At 39.8% G+C, this 22,351-nt stretch overlaps 1 protein-coding gene across 2 annotated transcripts; it reads right to left on the minus strand.

The window, feature by feature from the left end:
• Positions 1–1,111: 1,111 nt before the first annotated feature.
• On the minus strand, positions 1,112–22,305 carry abhd5a (abhydrolase domain containing 5a). 2 transcript variants are annotated; one of them, XM_063487419.1, is made up of 8 exons: positions 22,245–22,305; positions 21,506–21,586; positions 18,218–18,303; positions 15,674–16,049; positions 7,152–7,306; positions 6,477–6,588; positions 6,122–6,308; positions 1,112–2,803 (listed from the first exon to the last, which is right to left on the minus strand). In XM_063487419.1, exons 1-8 carry the CDS (start codon positions 22,274–22,276, stop codon positions 2,714–2,716), a joined length of 1,119 nt encoding a protein of 372 aa, XP_063343489.1. In that variant the 5' UTR covers positions 22,277–22,305; the 3' UTR covers positions 1,112–2,713. The 2 variants fall into 2 exon arrangements, with proteins under 2 accessions (XP_063343489.1, XP_063343490.1); XM_063487420.1 differs by lacking the exon at positions 22,245–22,305 and adding an exon at positions 22,040–22,105.
• Positions 22,306–22,351: the final 46 nt, after the last annotated feature.

Here is a 22,351-nt window from a genome sequence, read left to right on the forward strand (position 1 = left end):
ATATATATATACATATATACATATACACATATATATATATATGTGTGTGTGTATATGTATATATATATGTATATGTATATATATATATATATATATATATATATATATATATATATATATATATATATATATACACACACACCCATCTCGCCCCTGCGGGCGGTTTTATCCTTCAAGCTCGGGTCCTCTACCAGAGGCCTGGGAGCTTGAGGGTCCTGCGCAGTATCTTAGCTGTTCCCAGAACTGCGCTCTTCTGCACAGAGATCTCCGATGTTGTTCGGATATACACATATATATATATGTGTGTGTATGTGTATATGTATGTATGTATATATATATATATATATATATATATATATATATGTATGTGTATATATTGATTCATCTGTCACCTTTGCTCCATTCAAATGAAAAGCAATAGAAGGACAAGTGTTGCATCGCTGATTAAACATATGATGCAAACCCAAGTTAGAGTGAAATTATTCATGTGCAACTGAAAAAAAGGGAAGAAAGTGGAAAGTGATCATTTTATGGATCTTACATAGTGACGTAAAGTAGCATACCTTAGCTCAGACTCAAAGTGTTTGAATTTTACACGACACTGTGCTTTTTCTCTGGCATTTATTTTACATTCACCACTGTCACTGACACTGTTATCTTTAAGCTTTGAGTCTGTGTCTTCCAAATTCAGTCACATTAAAGTGTTTCACTGTGAAAACAGCTATTATAAATACATTCCTAGAAAGTCTTCTGAACCTACACAGACTTTCCACCAGTTTATTCAATAAGCTAATCAACTGCCAATTAGACATCACCCCCATTAAATCTGAGAAAATGGGTGTCCCAGGCTTTTTGTCCAATAATATTGTAGCAGTGTGGGATCATCTTAGAAATGTCCTTGAAGAAGCCTGTATCAAAAGTACCTTTATTACTGAAGGGTACTTTTGGCATATCTGCATGTTCTCCCTGTCTTAAATGTCCCTTCCATTTGTGGTTGCTGGTGGTGACCTGTGCTGGTTTAATCTGGGCTTCAGTTTCAGTGAGAGTATTTATTAATAATAATAATAATAATAATAATACTACATTTTATTTAAAAGTGCCTTTCAGAACACTCAGGGACATTGTATACAGCAGAACAAAGCAAGCATAAAAACAGGCAGTTTACAAAATCCTAAAACATAAAAATAGATTTAAAATAGGAGGATGGAAAAGGTTATGTGGGATAGATATTTCTTATATCAGGAGGTAGGGAATTCCAAAGTCGATAAGCAGAGCAGCTGAAAGCCCTGCCCCCCAGAAGTGTGTTACTATACCACCATTAGAAGGTATGTGTGTCTCTGTAAATATGGTCACTTCACTCCCCATCCCCAAAAAATGCAAATCTGAAAACCAGTAATTACGGTCATGGTGGCTACATTTGTCTTTTAATAGTCTATGACAAAAATCCATAGAGCGCACCAAATATCGCATATTGTAACAGTAGCCACTGTTACAGTAAGGCTGTATAGATCCGCACTGCCAGGCTGAAAATCTATAGTATCTTTATGCTGTTATAAATAATATGGAATATACTGCCTGCATTACATGATACACTCCATAACATGGACTATTATAAAGCTACTGTCAGCTGCTCCCTTGTTCACAGGAGGTCATCACAACAGAAAGCTCCACGTTTAATTTGAAAGATTTTTTTTTTTTTTTTTTTTATTTAAACCAGACGTCCTTCCTAATGCTAAGCCAACGAGGTTTTTGTCTCCTTCCAGGATTTTTTGCCGGACAAATGTGCAGAACACTACACTATGAAGCCACTTTAGTCTCTATATAAATATAACTTATGCAAAACAGGAGGAGTACAACAGAGGGTTTATGGTGATATTCACAGTTATTGCAGATGAAACGACCACTTGTGTTTGACAGGAAAGCACATTACAGAGGACACATGCTATTATTGGAAGCAGATTCATCTAAAACCTCTTCCTGTTGCTGATGCACTGGTCCTGTATACCGAGGTTGTGTATCTATATCAGAATCAAATGGGAAAAACCACAAACCATAGGCTGAACACAATGCATGGGACATCAAATACATGACATTGTAACTGTAACTCCTAAATACCCGTTGTGCTTCAGTCAGACATCACTCAAATGATCATATTAATATTCATATCATTATTATTGCAGCTGTCATTGGATTTATGAAATAAGCATGCTAAAACATTCATTCTCAGTATCTCACAGAAATAGAAAAAAAAAGTGATAATTTCTCTCAACAGTTTTTACATGAAATGGTTTATAAACGGTATTGAAAGGTGATAATCACCTGCATTCACTTAACACTGAGGTTACTGCATTTGGGAGAGGCAATTTCAAAAAACCTTTATAACAAAGAAAAAAAAACAAGTGACGCACAGCCACAAGATTCTGTGTGCTGCAAAATAAGCATGTGATGGAGGCCAACAGGCCCCGATCAGTGATGTCAACTCAGAGTCACCATTCACCAAGTTTCTAAGAATACAGCTGACTCACTGGTCAGATGATACAACATGTACGAGTCACACCAGGTCACTGTTCACTTTGCAATATTTTTAATGTGCAAACACTTATTTTTGTCCTTTGGGAAAGTGGGATTCTGAGGTTCCACAGTGTGTGACAGAGTGATGTCCGTCCCAGTTTTTCCCCCCACTGGAGTTCAACATTCAAGCTTGTCTCCGCTTTCATTCCAGTTTGTTACATGCTTCCAAGACCTTGTAGTTAAAGTCCTCAGGCTGGTCGGCATACACATAGTGTCCGGCTCCACGGATTGTCTGCAGGAAGGGAAGAGAATCAGAAGGGAAGCAGCCAATTAAAAATTATGGAAACTATATAAAGGCATGTCATAAAGGGAGGTCATGATTTTAACGAGGAGGGCTGTGTCTCCGGTTTATAGCTTTCATAAAACAAAGATGGAAAGTAACATTCAAATTTACAGCATGCATCAATCAGTTTCATTTCAAGCCTCCATACAGTGAGTTCCACGGTTCTTCATGACAGAAAAATTTACCTTTGATGTGTCAATATACACATAAGCATGATTGCTCCACATGCAATTAAGGCACTGAATCTGTGGAACTCCGCTAAACTGAGAGGTTTTCTTTTAAATAATTCATTAAACAAATGTATTTTAAGCTTAAGTAAACTAAACCCCATGTACAAAACCAACAAATCAGTCTTTTGTCCAGTGATTTTTATTTGATGAAGCCTCAAAATGTTTTTTTTGGTTCAGTCAAAACCTCCAACTTTTGCGGAGTAGTATTTTTTATTTATTTATTTTTTTTTAGTTAAAAAAAAATAATAAATGAAATAAACTAAAATTATATAGTGAAACAAATTGATCAGCCCTCTTGTGATACAACATACATCCTCTCTATTGCACGAGGCTGTAACCATAGCCAGCCAGTTCATTTTGTGCAAATCCACTCTTCCAAGTGGCTTTCTGCACTCTTTTCAACATCCATGTACTGATCACCGCACCGTTTCTGTGCTAAAAGAGGCATCATTTCTTTCCTCATTACTAAAACAGATTCTGAAGGAACATTCCACTAACTCAGAGGGTCTAGCAACCCTCTGAATTAGTGGCAGTTTGTGTTGAAACAACAGCTGTGATCTCCACATTTTGACTTTTTTCTCAAAAAAGCTTGTAGGCTTTAATCTTGAAATTTCGACTTTGTTTTCAATCAATAATAATATATTATCAATATTTTTTTCCATGTAATGTGGCCCTAATACACTGTTGTAGAGGTCAGATAGTGACTGTTTCTTTGTTTGCAGCAGCCTCTAGTTTGTTTGTTTTTTTTAAATGGACATTTTCCCCCATGAATCTGTACTAATTAACACAGAGTTAGGAAATTAAAATGTCTCGAGTCTGTGGTAATGAGAATTTCTTTGCATATCATAATATTTCAGTGTCTGTTTTGCACCTGTCTAGGCAGCTGCTCATCCAGTCTTCCTCAGACTTGACAGGTGTATGAAAGCAACTGCCCATTTCTTTTCCCCTAAGTGCCAAACCCTTACCACAACTCTCACCTAGTCCTAAAGGCCATTACACAGAATGTACTGCAAAACAATGACCCAAAATTCCAAATTGCCATGTAACATATACATCGGTGTGAAAAAAAGTGTTTGCTATGTTTTTGTATGTTTGTCACACTTAAATGTTTCAGATCTAACAAATTTAAAAATTAGACAAAGATGACAAGTAAACACAAAATGCAGTTTCTAAATGAAGGTGTTTATTATAAAGGGGGAAAAAAAAAATAAATCCAAACCTACATGGCCATGTGTGAAAAAGTGATTGCTGCCCCCCCCCCATTATAATTAATGGTGGTGTATCACATCTTTGGAAAGCCAAGTTCAATTTCTCTAGCCACACCCTGATTACTGCCACCCCTGTTCTCAATCAAGACATTACTTTAATACGACCTGCCTGACAAAGTGGAGTAGCCAAAAAGGTCCTCAAAAGCCAGACATCATCCCCTGATCCAAGGAAATTCAGGAACAGATGAGAAACAAAGTAATTGAGATCTCTCAGTCTGGAAAATGTTATAAAGCCATTTCTAGAGCTGTGGGACTCCACAATCTCCACAGTGAGATCCATTATCCACAAATGGCAAAATCATTGAATGGTAAACCTTAACAATGGTGAACCTTAACATAAGTGGCTGGCCAACCAGAATTACCCCAAGAGCACAGCAACAACTCATCCAAGAGGTCACAAAAGACCCCAGAACAATATCCAAAGACCTGCAGGCCTCACTTGGCTCAGTTAAGGTCAGTGTTCATGACTCCACCATAAGAAAGAGAGTCAGCATGGCTGAGTTCCAAAACAAAAACCAGTACTGATCCCAAAGACCTCTGGTGCAAAAAGTAACACTGAAGTGTTCATGACCTCAAGCTGAAGCACACTTGGGTTCTGCAGCAGGACAATGATGCAAAACACACGATCAAGTCCACCTCTGAATGGCTTAAGAAAAACAAAAATGAAGAGATTGGAGTGGCTTGGTCAAACTCCTGACATGAATCTGATTGAGATGCTGCGGCATGACCTTAAAAAGGTGGTTCATGCTCAAAAACCCTCCAGTGTGGCTGAATTACAACAATTCTGCGATAACTGGGGGTGAGTCTTTTACAGCTCTGAAGGAATTCTGACACACTCATCTTTGCAAACAATTGATTCCAGTTGTTGCTGCTAAGCGTGGCCCAACCAGTTATTAGGTTTAGAAGGAAATCACTTTTTCCACACAGAGCCATGTAAGTTTTATTTACACAAACACCTAGAAACTGCATTTTGTGTTTACTTGTGTCATCTTTGTCCAATATTTAAATTTGACGATCTCAAAAACGTAAGTATAACAAACATACGTAATGAACTGGTCCTGATGTTTCTAAACAAGAAAACAAAGAAATTGAGATTCTGGGTTCATCCAGTTCTCACAAGCAGGCAGCAGCAGGGAGAATGTCATGGTTTGATCCAGGAGTTGGAACTGTGTCACGACCACTTTTGTACATATTTCAGGATGTCAGTGGGGCAGTTTAAACTCTTGATATATGTCAGACCACATCTGAGGAGGCAGAGGAGTCATTTCAGAGCCGATTGGCCTAAAGCATCAAGGACCTAAAGTATCAAGCTGTGTGTCTGAGGTAAAAAGTATTATTTTACTATTTGTATATACAGATTACCAGTTCACTTTGAGCTACAGAACAGTTGTTGTCCAATGCAGTTGGTTGGATCTGTGTAGTTGGATCTGAAAACTCAAGCTTGATACAAAATAAATAAATCTTAGCAATAAAGCAGGTTTTGAAGAAGTGTGAAGAAATTAGTTACAAGTTTAGAAAGTCTATAAAAATGTCATCACATTGATGATCTGGAACCCAAATTCAGAAAGACAGTTGGATTTTTTTTGAAGCCTGAACCATGAAATAACTGCCAGGAAATTCACTTTAAAAATTTGTTTTCAAAACTGTTTTTGGCAATTTATTCCTTAAAAATGTATTGTGAAATTTAAGTTTTTCGAGGGAAGAAAAAAAACAAAAAACAAAAAACACTTTGACGGGATATCAATCCATCCATCTACACACAAACTTACTATGATGTCCACATGAGAGCGTGGCCTCATCTTTTTGAGGGTGATGCCTGAGATGCTGTCTATGCTGGAGCGGGAGCCATAAATGATGGTGATGGGGATATCAGACTGCAGCTGGTCAATCCTCTGCAACATTGGCCTCTTGGCCCAGCCACATGGCGCAGTCATATTCTTAAAAGCAGTTTCCCCACTGTGACAAGACGAGGAAAAGATAATCAATGAGCACATGACAGAAAATGAAGATGACAAAACATAATACTAGGTAGTAAAACGTGGATGAGAGCAGAAAAGGTGATGAAGAAATTGCTTCCATGGCCATTTTAAAGACAAGTGGCATTAATAAAAGAGAAAGACAGACCTGGGGCTTTGCACGTTCAGGTGGTAGATGTAATCTGGCACAGTGTTGTCAGTGAACACGAGGGAGAACTTTTTCTTGAAGTCGGGTCTTAGTGTTTGCACCAGAGTGGGACCTGCAGGGGACCAGGGAAGAGACAGAGGTGTCAAACGCAAGCATGTAGCCATTAATAGATGAGGAGTACTCATTACATTTTACATGATTAGTCACACTGGGGAGAGCCCAGGTTTTGGCTTAAATTCCTTTCAAAGTCAAAGCAAAAAACATGAAAACTCTACTGAATGACATTGTGCTCGTCACATCACTTGCACAAGCAGTTCCTAGTTTTCTGGGTGTGCAAAGAGAGCATTAGCTGTGATACTGCAATATTAAACTAATATAAAACTATCCCGCCAGTTTCATACTGCATACATTTTCACTTATTGTCTCCAGACAATAAGTGAAAATCTTCACCCATTATATTGCATCCTCTCATTTCCATTCTTCTCATTTAAGAAAAAGAAGAAAAAAAAAATTTCACGTGACTATCATCTCCATTCCTGATACTTTTGTTGTAGCTTTGCTTTTCCCCAATATTTTGGTGTGCCACAGCATGGACACATTTCCCTGGGATTATTAAGCTAGTCCGGTTGTGGGTTTGCTTTTAGCACTGTGGTACTTTGTCTTTTAGCACCTTACCCAGTGGTCCTACCAGTCGCAGGCCAGCCAGGGGGTTGAAGGGACTGAACATGGCACCAAGGGCTTTGATCCACACAGGGATGGGCCGGTCTGGTTCTGTCGTCTCCGGATGATCAGGTAAACCCCAGGGCTCAACCAGGACAATGTGCTTTACTCTGTAAGCCAGACAACAACAACAACAACAAAAATAAAAGTTAACCTGCTCTTTCAGTTATAAAACCTACAACTAAAGGACTCGCAGGAATTGGAGGTAAGCTACAGTCATGTGAGAATATTAGGACACCCTATGAAAGCCTGTATATTTTAAAATATATTTGGACATATGGATATTTAATATCAATTTTAATGATACTGAGGGATCCAAATAATATAACTAAACAATTAAAAAAAATAAATAAGAAAAGCCTTTTTAAAACTATGCGAAATGTAATTTAAAAAGAATGCAATTTCTGGCAAGGAATAAAGTAGGACACCCCCACATATTATCCCACATAAAATGGTTAAAATCACACACAGGTGTATCATGTCAGGTGCACATGATCAGTACATCATTAACCAGCATTTTAAAAGAGCTTTGCCCAATTTAAACCTCAGATTTAGTTTGATGTGCTCCTGACTGTTGAAGTGTTGAAGTGAGCGCCATGGTGAGATCTAAAGAGCTGTGTGATGCCCTCAGAAAGAAGATTGTGGCCGCTTATGAGTCCGGTAAGGGATTTAAAAAGATCTTAAGAATTTGACATCAGCCATTCCGCCATCCAGAAAATTGTTTACAGGTGGAGGACATTCCGTCCAAGCAAATTCACCCCCAGAGCAGACCGCAAGATGCTCAAAGAAGTCATCCAAAATCCTAAAATGTCATCACGGGAACTACAGCAGGCTATGGCTACTGTCGATGTGAAAGTGCATGACTCTACTATCAGAAAGAGGCTACACAAGTTTGACTTTCATGGGAGGTGTGCAAGGAGGAAACCTTTGCTCTCTAAGAAAAACATTAAAAGGCCAGAATGAAGTTTGCCAGAGCGAACACAGACAAAGACCACGACTTCTGGAATAATGTTCTTTGGACAGATGAGTCTAAAATTGAATTATTTGGACACCAGAACAGTAGACATGTTTGGCGTAAACCAAATACCTGCCTTCCAAGAAAAGAACCTCATACCAACTGAAGCATGGAGGTGGCAGTATCCTAGTTTGGAGATGCTTTGCTGCAGCAGGACCTGGCCAGCTCACTATCATAGAATCCATCATGAATTCTACTGCATATCAGAGGGTGCTTGAAGAACATGTGAAACCATCTGTTAATGAGGGAAATTCTTTTGTCATACACATGCTCAATGCAGCAAGAGAAACAGAGGAACAGAAGAATAAGATATACAATATATACAACAGAATACTAGTATACAGTAATGACCCAAAGCATACCAGCAAATCCACCAAGGACTGGCTAAAAACTAAGTGGAGAGTCCTGGAATGGTCAAGTCAAAGCCCTGATCTTAACCCCATTGAGATGCTGTGGGGTGACTTGAAACAGGCTGTACATGCAAAAAACCCCTCAAACATCTCACAGCTGAAGGAATTCTGCATTGAGGAGTGGGGCAAACTTTCTTCTGATCGATGTCAGAGACTGGTAAAAGGCTACAAAAGGCGTCTCGCTGAGGTTATATCAGCCAAAGGAGGCAACACTAGTTATTAGGGGGTAGGGTGTCCTTTTTTCTCCCTTGAAAAACATTTTTGTTCATATCTTTTTTTTGATGTTTCACAAAATGTTCATTTTTGTTGTTTAATTGCAATTACGTCACTTTCTTTTCTAGTAATACATAAAATCATGATTGGAAATTGATATGTGAATGTGAATTTTCTCACATGACTGTAAGCATTCAGTGTCCTGGTGCATGCATTATTTTTTTTTTTTAAGCAGATGTGACTGTGACATAAATCTTTTCATCAAGAAAGTAAATACATCCCCCAAATATAACTTTTCTGGCACAGCATTTTGTTTTGTTTTTGTATTTTTTACAATTTAATAATGGTGACCTATTCTATTTTTGCTTATTTCTGCCATATATACACCGTTACATTGTGAATGTACATATTAAACAATTCTCAGATAATGAGATTAGAGTATGAACTGTGGACCAAAAACTTTCAGATAGCTCTAAATGCCCAGTTTCAGAGTTTTACTTTTGACTCATGAGGTCACCAAGATCAGATATTCCTAATATGAAAACTTACACAGCCCTTCTAAGGTGGTGTCTATCAGAAGAAAACTGGCTTTAAGGAAGCAGGAAGGGAGCTAAAATGCATTTCAGACATGATGAACCTGAGGGGATGCACCAATAACCAGTTTAATATAAAATAAGGCTTATAAGGCTCTAGTAGAGCATAAAAATAAACAATGTGGAGCTAGAAATTTCTTACAAAATGCTTAAAACTTTAAATTCTACTTCTGGCTCTGAGACTTTGTAACCAGTTCATCGAGGTTAAGGTAACAGTTCTCATTTGGCTGATTAGATATGGTGACCGTGTGTGTAACCTTATTCTTAAACATCCAGATGAATTCATGTTGCTTAATCTGCCAACCAGCACAGCCAGGTTATCCTTTATGGCCGTTTTTAGTGCTGCAGAAATATGAACAAAACCAGCTATGGCTGACAATTGTCTTCGGTTCCTGTGGGTGGCGCTGTCACTTGGTGTTTCGCTCGCTTTGTGGTAGAGTATCACTTCCTGTTCCTGCTCAAACACAGTGGGGTTTCTGAGTAGCTTTTCTGCTTAGCAATTTAATTGAAATCTTTTGATACATCCCTTTTTCATAGTATAATCTTAACGTGCTTCATCTGAATCACCCTTTCTGTGTGCTCACTACCTAATTTATAGCCAAAGTATTCACTCACTGTCTCTTTACTGTTTCGCTAGCTTAGCTTAGCTCGTAGCCGACTCGTTAGCACTATGGCTACTTCACCTGTCCCTGTTGCACTTTCCTGCTCATTGTGTCAGATGTTTAGTTACTCCTCGGCCTCCTTTAGCAGTAATGATACCTGTAACAAATGTAGCATATTTGCAGCTCTGGAGGCCAGGATTACTGAATTGGAGACTCGGCTTCGCACCCTTCATTCACCCGTGGCTAGCCAGGCCCCTGTAGCTGGTGCAGCCGACGATAGCGTAGGCCCCGCTAGCTCTCCCCCGGCAGACCCCAAGCAGCTGGGGAACGAGGGCGGTTGGGTGACGGTGAGGAGGAAGCATAGTCTTAAACAGAAGCCCCAGGTACACCACCAACCTGTTCATGTGTCTAACCGTTTTTCCCCACTCGGCGACACACCCGCCGGGGGTCAAACTCTGGTAATTGGTGATTCTGTTCTCAGACATGTGAAGCTAGAGACACCGGCAACCATAGTCAATTGTCTTCCAGGGGCCAGAGCAGGCGACATTGAAGGAAATTTAAAACTGCTGGCTAAGGGTAAACGTAAATTCAGTAAGATCATAATTCACGTCCGCAGTAATGACACCCGGTTACGCCAATCGGAGGTCACTAAAATCAATATTGAATCGGTGTGTAACTTTGCCAAAACAATGTCGGACTCTGTAGTTTTCTCTGGTCCCCTCCCCAATCAGACCAGGAGTGACATGTTTAGCCGCATGTTCTCCTTAAATTGCTGGCTGTCTGAGTGGTGTCCCAGAAACGATGTGGGCTTCATAGATAATTGGCAAACCTTCTGGAGGAAACCTGGTCTTGTTAGGAGAGACGGCATCCATCCCACTTTGGATGGAGCAGGTCTCATTTCTAGAAATATGGACCAATTTATTAAACCCCCCAAAATATGACTATCCAGAGTTGGGACCAGGAAGCAGAGTTGCAGTCTTACACGCCTCTCTGCAGCTTCTCTCCTCCTGCTACCCCCCCCAAAAACCCATCTCCATTTAGACTGTGTCAGCTCCCAAAAAGACAAAAAACAAACCAAAAACCAGCAATAAAAAACTTAAACATAAAAAATCAAAAAGAAAGAACAATACAGAATCCACATCTGAACCAAAGAGTAAAACAGTGAAATGTGGATTATTAAATATTAGGTCTCTCTCCTCCAAGTCTCTGTTAGTACATGACTTAATAATTGACCAACAAATCGATTTACTCTGCCTTACAGAAACCTGGTTGCAGCAGGATGATTATGTTAGTTTAAATGAATCAACATCCCCGAGTCATTCTAACTACCAGAAACCTCGAAGCACAGGCCGAGGGGGCGGTGTGGCAGCAATTTTTCACACCAGTCTATTAATTAACGAAAGACCAAGACAGACTTTTAATTCATTTGAAAGCCTGATGCTTAGCCTTGTCCAACCCAGCTGTAAAACTCAGACACCAGTCTTACTTGTTATCATCTATCGTCCACCTGGGCCTTACACAGAGTTTCTCTCTGATTTCTCAGACTTTTTATCTGATTTAGTGCTCAGCTCTGATAAAATAATTATTGTGGGTGATTTTAACATCCATGTAGATGCTAAAAATGACAGCCTCAACATTGCATTTAATCTGTTATTAGACTCAATTGGCTTCTCTCAAAATGTAAAAGAACCCACCCACCACTTTAATCACACTCTAGATCTTGTTTTAATATATGGCATAGAAACTGAACATTTAACAGTGTTTCCTGAAAACCCTCTGCTGTCTGATCATTTCCTGATAACATTTACATTTACAATGATTGATTACACAGCAATGGAGAGTAGACTTTATCAAAGTAGATGTCTTTCTGAAAGTGCTGTAACCAAGTTTAAGAATATAATCCACCCACTGTTATCATCTTCAATGCCCTGTACCAACATAGAGCAGGACAGCTATCTGAACGCTACTCCAACAGAGGTCGATTATCTTGTTAATAATTTTACCTCCTCACTACGTACGACTCTGGATACTGTAGCTCCAGTGAAAACTAAGGCCTCAAATCCGAAGTCCCTGACTCCGTGGTATAATTCTCAAACACGTAGCCTAAAGCAGATAACTCGTAAGCTGGAGAGGAAATGGCGTGTCACAAATTTAGAGGATCATCATTTAGCCTGGAGAAATAGTTTGCTGCTTTATAAGAAAGCCCTCCGCAAAGCCAGAACATCTTACTATTCGTCACTGATTGAAGAAAATAAGAACAACCCCAGGTTTCTCTTCAGCACTGTAGCCAGGCTGACAAAAAGTCAGAGCTCTACTGAGCCAACCACCCCTTTAACGTTAACTAGTAATGACTTCATGAACTTCTTCAGAAATAAAATTTTTATCATTAGAGAAAAAATTACCAATAATCATCCCACAGATGTAATATTATCTACAGCTACTTTTAGTACCATTGATGTACCACAGGCCTTCAAGGTGGCTGTAGTTAAACCCTTACTTAAAAAGCAATCTATAGACCCAGCTGTCTTAGCTAATTATAGGCCAATCTCCAACCTTCCTTTCATATCAAAAATCCTTGAAAGAGTAGTTGTCAAACAGCTAACAGATCATCTGCAGAGGAATGGCTTATTTGAAGAGTTTCAGTCAGGTTTCAGAGCTCATCACAGCACAGAAACAGCTTTAGTGAAGGTTACAAATGATCTTCTTATGGCCTCTGACAGTGGACTCATCTCTGTGCTTGTCCTGCTAGACCTTAGTGCAGCGTTCGATACTGTTGATCATAATATCCTATTAGAGCGATTGGAACATGCTGTAGGTATTACAGGTACTGCGCTGCAGTGGTTTGTATCATATCTATCTAATAGACTCCAATTTGTTCAAGTAAATGAAGAGTCCTCTTCACACACTAAGGTCTATTATGGTGTTCCTCAGGGTTCAGTGCTAGGACCAATTCTATTTACATTATACATGCTTCCCCTAGGCAGCATCATTAGAAGACATAGCATAAATTTTCACTGCTATGCAGATGATACGCAGTTCTATCTATCCATGAAGCCAGGTAACACACACCAATTAGTTAAACTGCAGGAATGTCTTAAAGACAAAGACCTGGATGGCCGCTAACTTTCTGCTTCTTAATTCAGATAAAACTGAGGTTATTGTACTCGGCCCTGAAAATCTTAGAAATATGGTATCTAACCAGATTCTTACTCTGGATGGCATTACCTTGGCCTCCAGTAATGCTGTGAGGAACCTTGGAGTCATTTTTGACCAGGACATGTCCTTCAATGCACATATTAAACAAATATGTAAGACTGCTTTCTTCCATTTGCGCAACATCTCTAAAATTAGAAATATCCTGTCTCAGAGTGATGCTGAAAAACTAGTTCATGCCTTCATTACTTCCAGGCTGGACTACTGTAATTCTTTATTATCAGGATGTCCTAAAAACTCGCTGAAAAGTCTTCAGCTAATCCAAAATGCTGCAGCAAGAGTACTGACAGGGACTAGGAAGAGAGAGCATATTTCTCCTGTTTTGGCTTCCCTTCATTGGCTTCCTGTTAAATCCAGAATTGAATTCAAAATCCTGCTCCTCACTTACAAGGTCTTAAATAATCAGGCCCCATCTTATCTTAATGACCTTGTAGTACCATATCACCCTATTAGAGCACTTCACTCTCGCTCTGCAGGCCTACTTGTTGTCCCTAGGGTATTTAAAAGTAGAATGGGAGGGAGAGCCTTCAGTTTTCAGGCCCCTCTTCTGTGGAACCAGCTTCCAGTTTGGATTCGGGAGACAGACACTATCTCTACTTTCAAGATTAGGCTTAAAACTTTCCTTTTTGCTAAAGCATATAGTTAGGGCTGGACCAGGTGACCCTGAATCCTCCCTTAGTTATGCTGCAATAGACGTAGGCTGCCGGGGATTCCCATGATGCATCGAGTTTTTCCTTTCCAGTCACCTTCTCACTCACTATGTGTTAATAGACCTCTCTGCATCGAATCATATCTGTTATTAATCTCTGTCTCTCTTCCACAGCATGTCTTTATCCTGTTTTCCTTCTTTCACCCCAACCGGTCGCAGCAGATGGCCGCCCCTCCCTGAGCCTGGTTCTGCCGGAGGTTTCTTCCTGTTAAAAGCGAGTTTTTCCTTCCCACTGTCGCCAAAGTGCTTGCTCATAGGGGGTCATATGATAGTTGGGTTTTTCTCTGTATTTAATATTGTGCTATCTACTGTACAATATAAAGCGCCTTGAGGCGACTTTTGTTGTGATTTGGCGCTATATAAATAAAATTGAATTGAATTGAATTGACAGTCTAACAGGTCACAATCAAGATAGGCTGATGTTTACATGACACCATGAAGCAGTTTACTTTCATTTTCATAATCAACTGGAAGCTAAACTGACAGGTGATTATAAGCCATTTAAATCTGACATGTCATGGTCTTAATGGACTCTGTACTGGTACAGAGAGCACATTGTTGTGGTTCCCAATATGAATGAAGGTCAAGAAGGGGGGGGGGGGAAATGAGCACAGATCGGGGACGCATGTGCCTGATCAAGAGCATCTGAAGTTATAACTTAAAACCATTTGGAACGCCAAGATAACAATAAGAAGACAGGAAGCGGGAATTTTCAGTGTTACTGATGAAGAGGGGTGATAAGGGATTGAGGACATTTTATCAGGCGCCGCTTAGGGAGAGCCGGGTGAATGCTGGAAGCTCCGAGCTGGAGCTGCGGCAGGAGATGATGATTCAGGAGAGATAGAGTCTAGTGGGAGGAGAGAGTGTTTTGGAGGACACTGCTGTTATCACAGGCTGCCAGCACCTAAAGGCACACCGCTACAACTGTATCCTGTACTCATGCTGGCATGTTTTGCTACAATCATGTTAACAGCAAAAGGGCAGAATCATTATTCAGAACAGTGTTCACTGCAGACTCTGCTTTTTTCTCCTCCTAGGCAAGTTCCACTTCATTTGTTCCATTTACAGCAGTGATGAAAGGATTATTCAAATGTATATTATTCTGGTTTTTATAGAGCAATCAACACTCTGCCCACTTGCTCACTGGAGCTCTCAGCTGTAACACATGGCTTTCTTTAGCTGATCTGACCAACAAGCTGCTCTTGGGGACAGAAAATGAGACACAAACTTGTTTGATGTGTTGATAAATCAGTTTTCTTGTGTCCACTGACACGTCTCCAAAAGCTGCTCCTGCTAAATGCTCCACTGTATTTTCCATAACAGTCCCTGACAGTATCTGCCTGCTGTTTGCTGTGAGGCAGCAGGTGTAAAGAGGCCCAAACACTTCTGCAGACCAACATTCACACACCACTCTCAAAAGGCAGGATAGAAACAATAGTTAGAGATGATATGCAAAGATTATCACAATATTAACTCTGTCCGTTTCAGCCACTCTTGCAGATAACAGGAGCTGCTAGCCAACAGTGGACATTAGAAAAGATGAGCTCCTATATGGAGTGCCTAAAACACTTGCATTATTATAATAATAAGAGACTAAAACCTGACTTTAGCTTATGCTACAGTTCTGATCCTGACATTTTACACAAACCTGCCACCTTTCTGTATCAGACAGTGTGGGTCATGATACAGTAAGATATGAGAAATCCCATTGTCTGCACCCACCTGCCTGGGTATTTAATAGAGTATGACACAGCGAGGTATCCTCCCAGATTGTGACCAAGAAGTATCATAGACTCCAGACCCACGCTGGCCCGCCACTGTTCTATGGACTCGACAAACTGATCCTCTGCTTCTGCTGCATCTGTTGAGAACACAGGCCTGCTGCTCTGGCCAAAACCCAGTAAGTCCAGTGCAAAGACAGGCCGATGCTGGGAGAGATCATCCAGATTCTGAGCCCACAGGCCCACCCCGCCGCCAAAGCCATGCAGCAGAACTAAGGGAGTTTTATCTTTAACATGGTCATTGCAAAAAGTCAGGGTCCACAGAAGATTGTCGTTGGAGATGGGAACAAACTCTTTAGTAAATGCAGTGCTGACATCTGAAAAGAAAAAGACAAGATTACTTTTAAGTTCAAGAACATTACGATGGGTCAAATATTCCATTTCACATTAATATAAATAACATCTTTTTTGATACTACTGAATCAATCAGGTGTCTTCACCAAAAGTGAGATTCTCTAGAAAAAGGTACACACACACGCAATGCGATTTCTCACATTTACTGGTTCATTAGTAACATCCTGCAGGCACAGTTGGGTTAGTCATTCATAGAAAACAGCCCCTGAACTTCTTATTGATTTTTCAAAGCTGTAATCATCAATCACTTTATTTATAAGTTCCTATTCTACTGTGGTTAATGTTCTCTACTTGTTGTCACGACATTTTCTGGAAGACAGACAGTAGAACAGTGCTCTGCACATCTAATATTCCTTTAAATTTTGAGCAATGAAAGTCATGAGTTACTTTTTCCTGAGCTGTTTGTGGTCTTAGATAAGACACATACTTTCCAAGTGATCTCAGACTTTCAGACACGCTAAGGCCCAATGTATCTGCTCAGTTTATTATTTTATGTCATCAATTGCATTTTTGAGGACTTAAAGATGCTAAAAAACTCATGTACATTTACACCAGATCTAACACGTGCAAAATTTCTTATTTTATTGGTTTCTCATGTACAGAGTAGGAAATGGTTCAATAATGCCACCTATGGTAGTACTACCAGCATGCGGTTTGAGTTACATGAATGAAATTTGGTACACACATACGTAAAGTCTGGAAGCCCACTGACCTAAACCCAACAGGAAGTCCGCCATTTTGAATTGAAGATGACATTTTGGCAACTTCCTGGCATTATACTTTTGCAAACTCCTCCAAGGGATTTTATTGGATCACCTTCATATTTGGTCAGTCTAAACTACAGACCTGGGCCATATTAAATTGCAACGCTTTTGAGCTTTCTTCAAAGGGTGTGGCCGTGGCACCACGGCGAATTTCAACCAGTCGCCATGAAATTATAATTTCCTCTTATTTACACATACATCGTCCAATCTGGACCAAACTTCCCACGTTTCATAAGGCTCCGCCCCTGAACACATTTCTCCTGTCATATTTGATGGTGGTCACTGCACCACCTAGTGGGAACAAGAAATGTCATGTTACGCACTTTGGGCTACAGTTTTAAGGTGACTGACCGCAGCAACCTCAAATTTGCCCAGGAAAGTCTTTTTTTTTTTTTTTTTTTTTTGCCTGTCCCATTTGGTTCTTTAGCCGTCAGAATTGTTGTCTGAAGACCAACAAGGATACCCAATGGATTTACTTTGCCAAATGGATCATCACGGCCTTGCCGTATTGGTCCATTTGATCAACCTTTGTTGTTATTATTTATTTTATTTTCAGTTGTTACAGACGGGACAGACATGACTGAGGGATAGGAAAGGGAGAAAGAAAGATGAAGGAAAAGAAAAACAGAAGGGAAGAGGGACAGTGAGAAAGGGCACTTAAAAAGAGAAAGAAGAGAGAAAAAAAAAATCTCCTGGATCACCTGTTGAGAGAAAAAGAAGAGAAAACAAGCAAAAAACAAAACAAAAAACAAACAAAAAAAAAAAAAACAGAGCAACATACTAAACAACACCATCACGTTAATCTAGCTAAGTGTAAACAGCAGTAAATACTAAATATTGAATGTTGTTGTGTAGCAAGCAGGACCGACAGCGCACAATGTGCTTGGAAATAGCAGAAAATAAAGGTGTAGTTTATGTCTATGAACAGTGAACACCCGTGTGCACACCTGTGTGGATCAGCGCGCTTGCATTCAAATGGTTTCCCCATGTAACGGTCTGCTAGAGGATGCAGAGAGCCATAGCCCTGTCCCCCAGGGCATGAAGCAGGCATGGAGGAGATCCAGGCTCCAGACATCCAGAGGCCCCAGAGTGCGAGAGCCCAAGGAGGACCACCCGAGGGGCATCCGTGGGAGGGTGGCCCAGGAAAGTCTTAAGGTGTTGGTCATCGCTGCTTGCAGATTTAATTCATATTTACAAAAAGCTATTTGATTTCTAGCCGATACAGGTTTTGTTTAGCAAAACAGGTTGTGTTTGAGTGAGTGACCACAGGTGGGTGAGTTTTTACTTTTGCACACTGTACAAAAAGTGTATGTTTTAAATTAAAAAAAAAAAAAAAAAAAAAAAAATTACACTGGGTTTATCCTTACACTGCAGCATCTTCTCCTCTGAAGCTTGCAGATGGCTCTTTGAAGTTGGACACCACGATGGCAGCCAGTTGGGAATCCAGCACCACCTACGTACACAAAAGCACAACAGTATGAATGGTTTGCCTTATATTAATATTTCAAACGTTCATCATTATAATAATGATTCATCATCATGCTGCTTTGGGGTACTCACAGTTGTAGGGCTAAGATTCATAACACAAACCTGCACCACAGAACATTGACTCCTAGCTAACCAGACTCTTACTGTATGGTCCTCACTTAACTCATTTCTCATCTTTCTACCGCTTGGACTGCGTTTTGCAACACGCTAAACAATCAGGGTTACTAACAGGTTAAGCAAGCAAAAAACAGGCTTGATACACAAAATTACCATCAGAATTTATCACAGATGCTTTGAAAAATGTAGTGGTTTAAAGGTGTGAACATACACCATAAGGCTACAGTCTTATGGTATATGTTTTTGTAGGAGTTTCCTTTCCAGAGTGCAAAATTTGGGTAAAAAAAATAAATGATCCAAATATGATTTAATAACAAATTTGACTGCAAAATTGTGCAAACAATTTCATGCAGAAAAACAAATATACACCATATTTTTCAACTGATAAGGCTTCTACATTTGCTGTTAGGAGTGTTAATTTAGTTTTGCATTTCCAGGGAGAGATCGCTTTGTCATGTAGTTCTTCATGGAGTCCTCACACTGAATGTTTAGATCAGAGTTTGGTACATTGTTCAGTGTTGGTATTTTAATGTAACAGAGCAGTCCTTAATATGAAGCATCCATGAAGCTTTATGCTTTAGGAACCAATAAGTTGTATTAATGCTTCTCTGTATGACTTTATCAGTCTCCCATACTGTTGTGAGGTATTTATTTAAGCACAGATCTCTTAAGATACCCAAAGGGATTATTTTCTTTTTTCAGATGAATGGAATAAAATTGATGGAGAGGTAAAAGCCTACATCTTTCCACTTTGTTTTTTTGTGTGAATTTTTTAAAATTGTAATTCTGAGCATTTTGTGGTTTTTGGTACTTTGGAAAACTGTAAATAATGAGCAGAAGCAATGTTAAATTGATGTTGATAAATCTGAGATATTTCTGTAAACATTCACATGCATGACTTCTGCACAGATTCATGTGGACACACTGTTAGTTAACAAGTCCCATTGTTCCTGAAGTCTTGTGGTTTGTTCAGATACAACGTTGCAAACCCAACACGTGCTGCAATGTTCTTTTTAGTGAAAAGGTTTTTATTCCTAATTCATGGCAACGTGTTATGTCAGGCCTTCTACTAGAAGGCATAACTAAACTACAGAAGGGTGTGACTTAAGAGTAAGGAGACACTTAAAGGTTTTTGGCTGAATGTCTAAACAGCTGTGTTTATTGTAAAAGTGTCATATCTCATGACCTCTCCATTAGCTGCTCTGTGTGGGAAAGCAACTTCTTACTTCATAGCTGGCTCTGAAATAAGTTGTTCTGCTTTCCTCCACTGGCCCAGTGTGGTTTTGAGGGAAAAGCATAACAGAGCACAAAGCTGTGACACAAAAATTTAGTTTCTTTGTTTTCTTTTGTCTTTAGGCAAGTCACCCCCCCCCCCAAAAAAACCCATAAATTGTAAGAAGTCAGTAACAACAAAATGTTCTTCTGTGACATGCAAACCTCATGTGGCAACACGCAGAGACATCAAAAGAGGAAACAAAAGCTGTCCTCACACTACACTTGACTCAATGTTCTCCTTCCCTGACATCGGTCACATTAGTTTCTTTAACAAGGCCTTCTTTACAGAGTCTACCCATAGACATCTTGTTCACTTACTAATTATCAAAACATTCATCTCCAACTATTTTGATAAAGGACTATTTGTTTGAGTTTTGTTTTGGTGTAGCTAGTGAAAAGGGCAACTTAAAGTGTTTGTCTGTGTGTCTGTAAGGTTTTCGGCTGCTAAGTGGATAGAACACCTGAATATGTCACCTTGAATTCTGAGAAATCGATATAGGACATGATTGATGCGATTTTATTCAGTCCCTTTCACATGTTTCAACATTTACCCAAGCCTACTTCTAATAATTCTTACAATTAAACAAATGTGACACACACACACACACACACACACACACACACACACACACACACAAAAAGACAACAACAAGGATTTTTCTGTCTATTTTCTAAGTGAGCATTTCTTCCCCATTTACACACAAATGCTTTCAGAGGTCGCAAACACCTCTGTTTATTGCACTACTGTGAACAGCAGCGCAGCCTCAAAATTAGCTTTAAATTAATTAAGTATGGCATTGGCCTTGGTGTGAATCTGTGCTGCCTGAGTGGTCCTCTGTTTTAAATAAGTCACTACTGCAAGAGAACTCACATAAAGCCCTTTCCAACGTGTGGCAGACATAATGAAGCAGCTTCATTACTGTGTTGTTTAGGCACAACTAGAGTCACAGACTTAAAAATCAGTCTAATTTAACTGCTCTGATCATTCCCCCCCCCATGAAGGTTTTACTGTTTGGGGAGCTCATTTGTCTTCATGGTCATTTTAAGACTGTCCTCCACCCCCCATGGCTGTTGTTTTCTTTTCCAAATCATTACACATGATGCTTGGGCAGCAGGCAGCAAGGAAGGTCCTGAAGGTTCAATTCAAAACTAGTTGTACTTAATTATTTTTTTACGTTACATTTACGTTATATGCGCATGTGTTTCTCATCTGGGCTGCTGTTGTTTTCTCTGCATTATTGTAGGGTCTTCACCTTATAATGCAGAACACCTCAAGGAGATGGCTGTGACTTTTCACTTTTAACCCACTCTAAATGCCTTTTACAAGTCTGGAAACGTCAATTTCAATGCCTTTTGAACAGGTTTTTGTTAATCGGGGTGGTGCTGCTCATTTATATTGCTTTGCACTGATAAGCAACCATTTAGTCTCAGCCTGTTAACATACATGTGTTGGACTCAATTGTTGGAGACGCAATTACTTGATAAATCCGTGAGTTTGCCAGGGTTATCAAAACGCAGGAGACACCCTGTGTGTTATTGTGAAAGGTAAGTTAAAGAGTCACACAAAAGTTTAAGTTTAGTTCTCCCTTTGCTTATGTTTCATTACTCTACTAAGTCTCATGAAAATCACCCAGCTGAAAGGAAACTGGACCTGCACAGTGACACATACAAACAAAGTGAGGCTACAATAATGAAAGCTAATGTCTGAGTGGAGGTGGATATTTGTGTGAAAGAGTGTCACACCTGTGTCTGTGTGTGGATGCTCATAATATTACCTTATTGTTTTATCCACATAGCCCCACACACTGCTGGCCAGACTGGGAACACCAACAGTAGACAGCATTCTATGAATGACCCTGGAGATATAATAAAAGAGTAAGCGCATGAGGGCAAAGGACAGGGACTGGCTGATGACAACGCGTGACAGCAAGACTACCATCTCCATTATTTAAATTATCAAGCATTTATTATAACACTTAAAAAAAGTTTATAGTTTTATCAAGGTTTTTTGTGCATTTCCGGAGGGCTTTTTATGCACATGAATATAAAAATATTCGCGCCACTGCAAAACTCTCGTTTAAAACCGGTTTTCCAATTTGCTCTACTATCTCTGAGGCAAAACAAACATGGCAGTCCAGCGGCTTTGCAATAAAAGCGTTATTTTACTTCTGTGGACCACACCGACAATACCTTCAAAGCACCGGTGAGTTTTTCAACGACCTTCTGCAGTCTTCGAGCACTCTCATTTAGTACAGGCCACTTTACAAAAAGCCAGCAATTAACTAATGAGGGTGGGGGGGCAGGTTTACCTTGACCCAAGTGGTGCCTCTCTCTGACAGCCTGTCTAACTTTCTGAGGGACGGTCGACAACAACACTCGGGCATTTTCAGGAAAAAGTGCACAGTGTCGCTGTTCCAATAACACTCACTGTCTGTTAAATAATAAAGGAACATTACTGTGGATATACATACTCTGACAGACTGAGGAATGTGATAGGTTAATAGAAATACTCACCCTCTGTTCTCGATCACCGCTTGCTCAGCCATAACGCGACAGTCCCCGACACGCTTCTTGCAGTCACGTGGGTCTGACGTAGCTGCCGAGCTTGTGTGCATTTGATT

This window comes from Pelmatolapia mariae, linkage group LG10_11, assembly GCF_036321145.2.
Source record: "Pelmatolapia mariae isolate MD_Pm_ZW linkage group LG10_11, Pm_UMD_F_2, whole genome shotgun sequence".
NCBI classification, from domain to species: Eukaryota; Metazoa; Chordata; class Actinopteri; order Cichliformes; family Cichlidae; genus Pelmatolapia; species Pelmatolapia mariae.

Coding starts and splice junctions, on each gene's coding strand:
- abhd5a (XM_063487419.1), bottom strand. CDS start 22,276: ATGGCTGAGCAAGCGGTGATCGAGAACAGAGG. Junction 18,304..21,505: donor TATGTGGATAAAACAATAAG/GTAATATTATGA, acceptor TTGTGTACGTAG/GTGGTGCTGGATTCCCAACT. Junction 6,309..6,476: donor CTGAACGTGCAAAGCCCCAG/GTCTGTCTTTCT, acceptor GTCTTGTCACAG/TGGGGAAACTGCTTTTAAGA.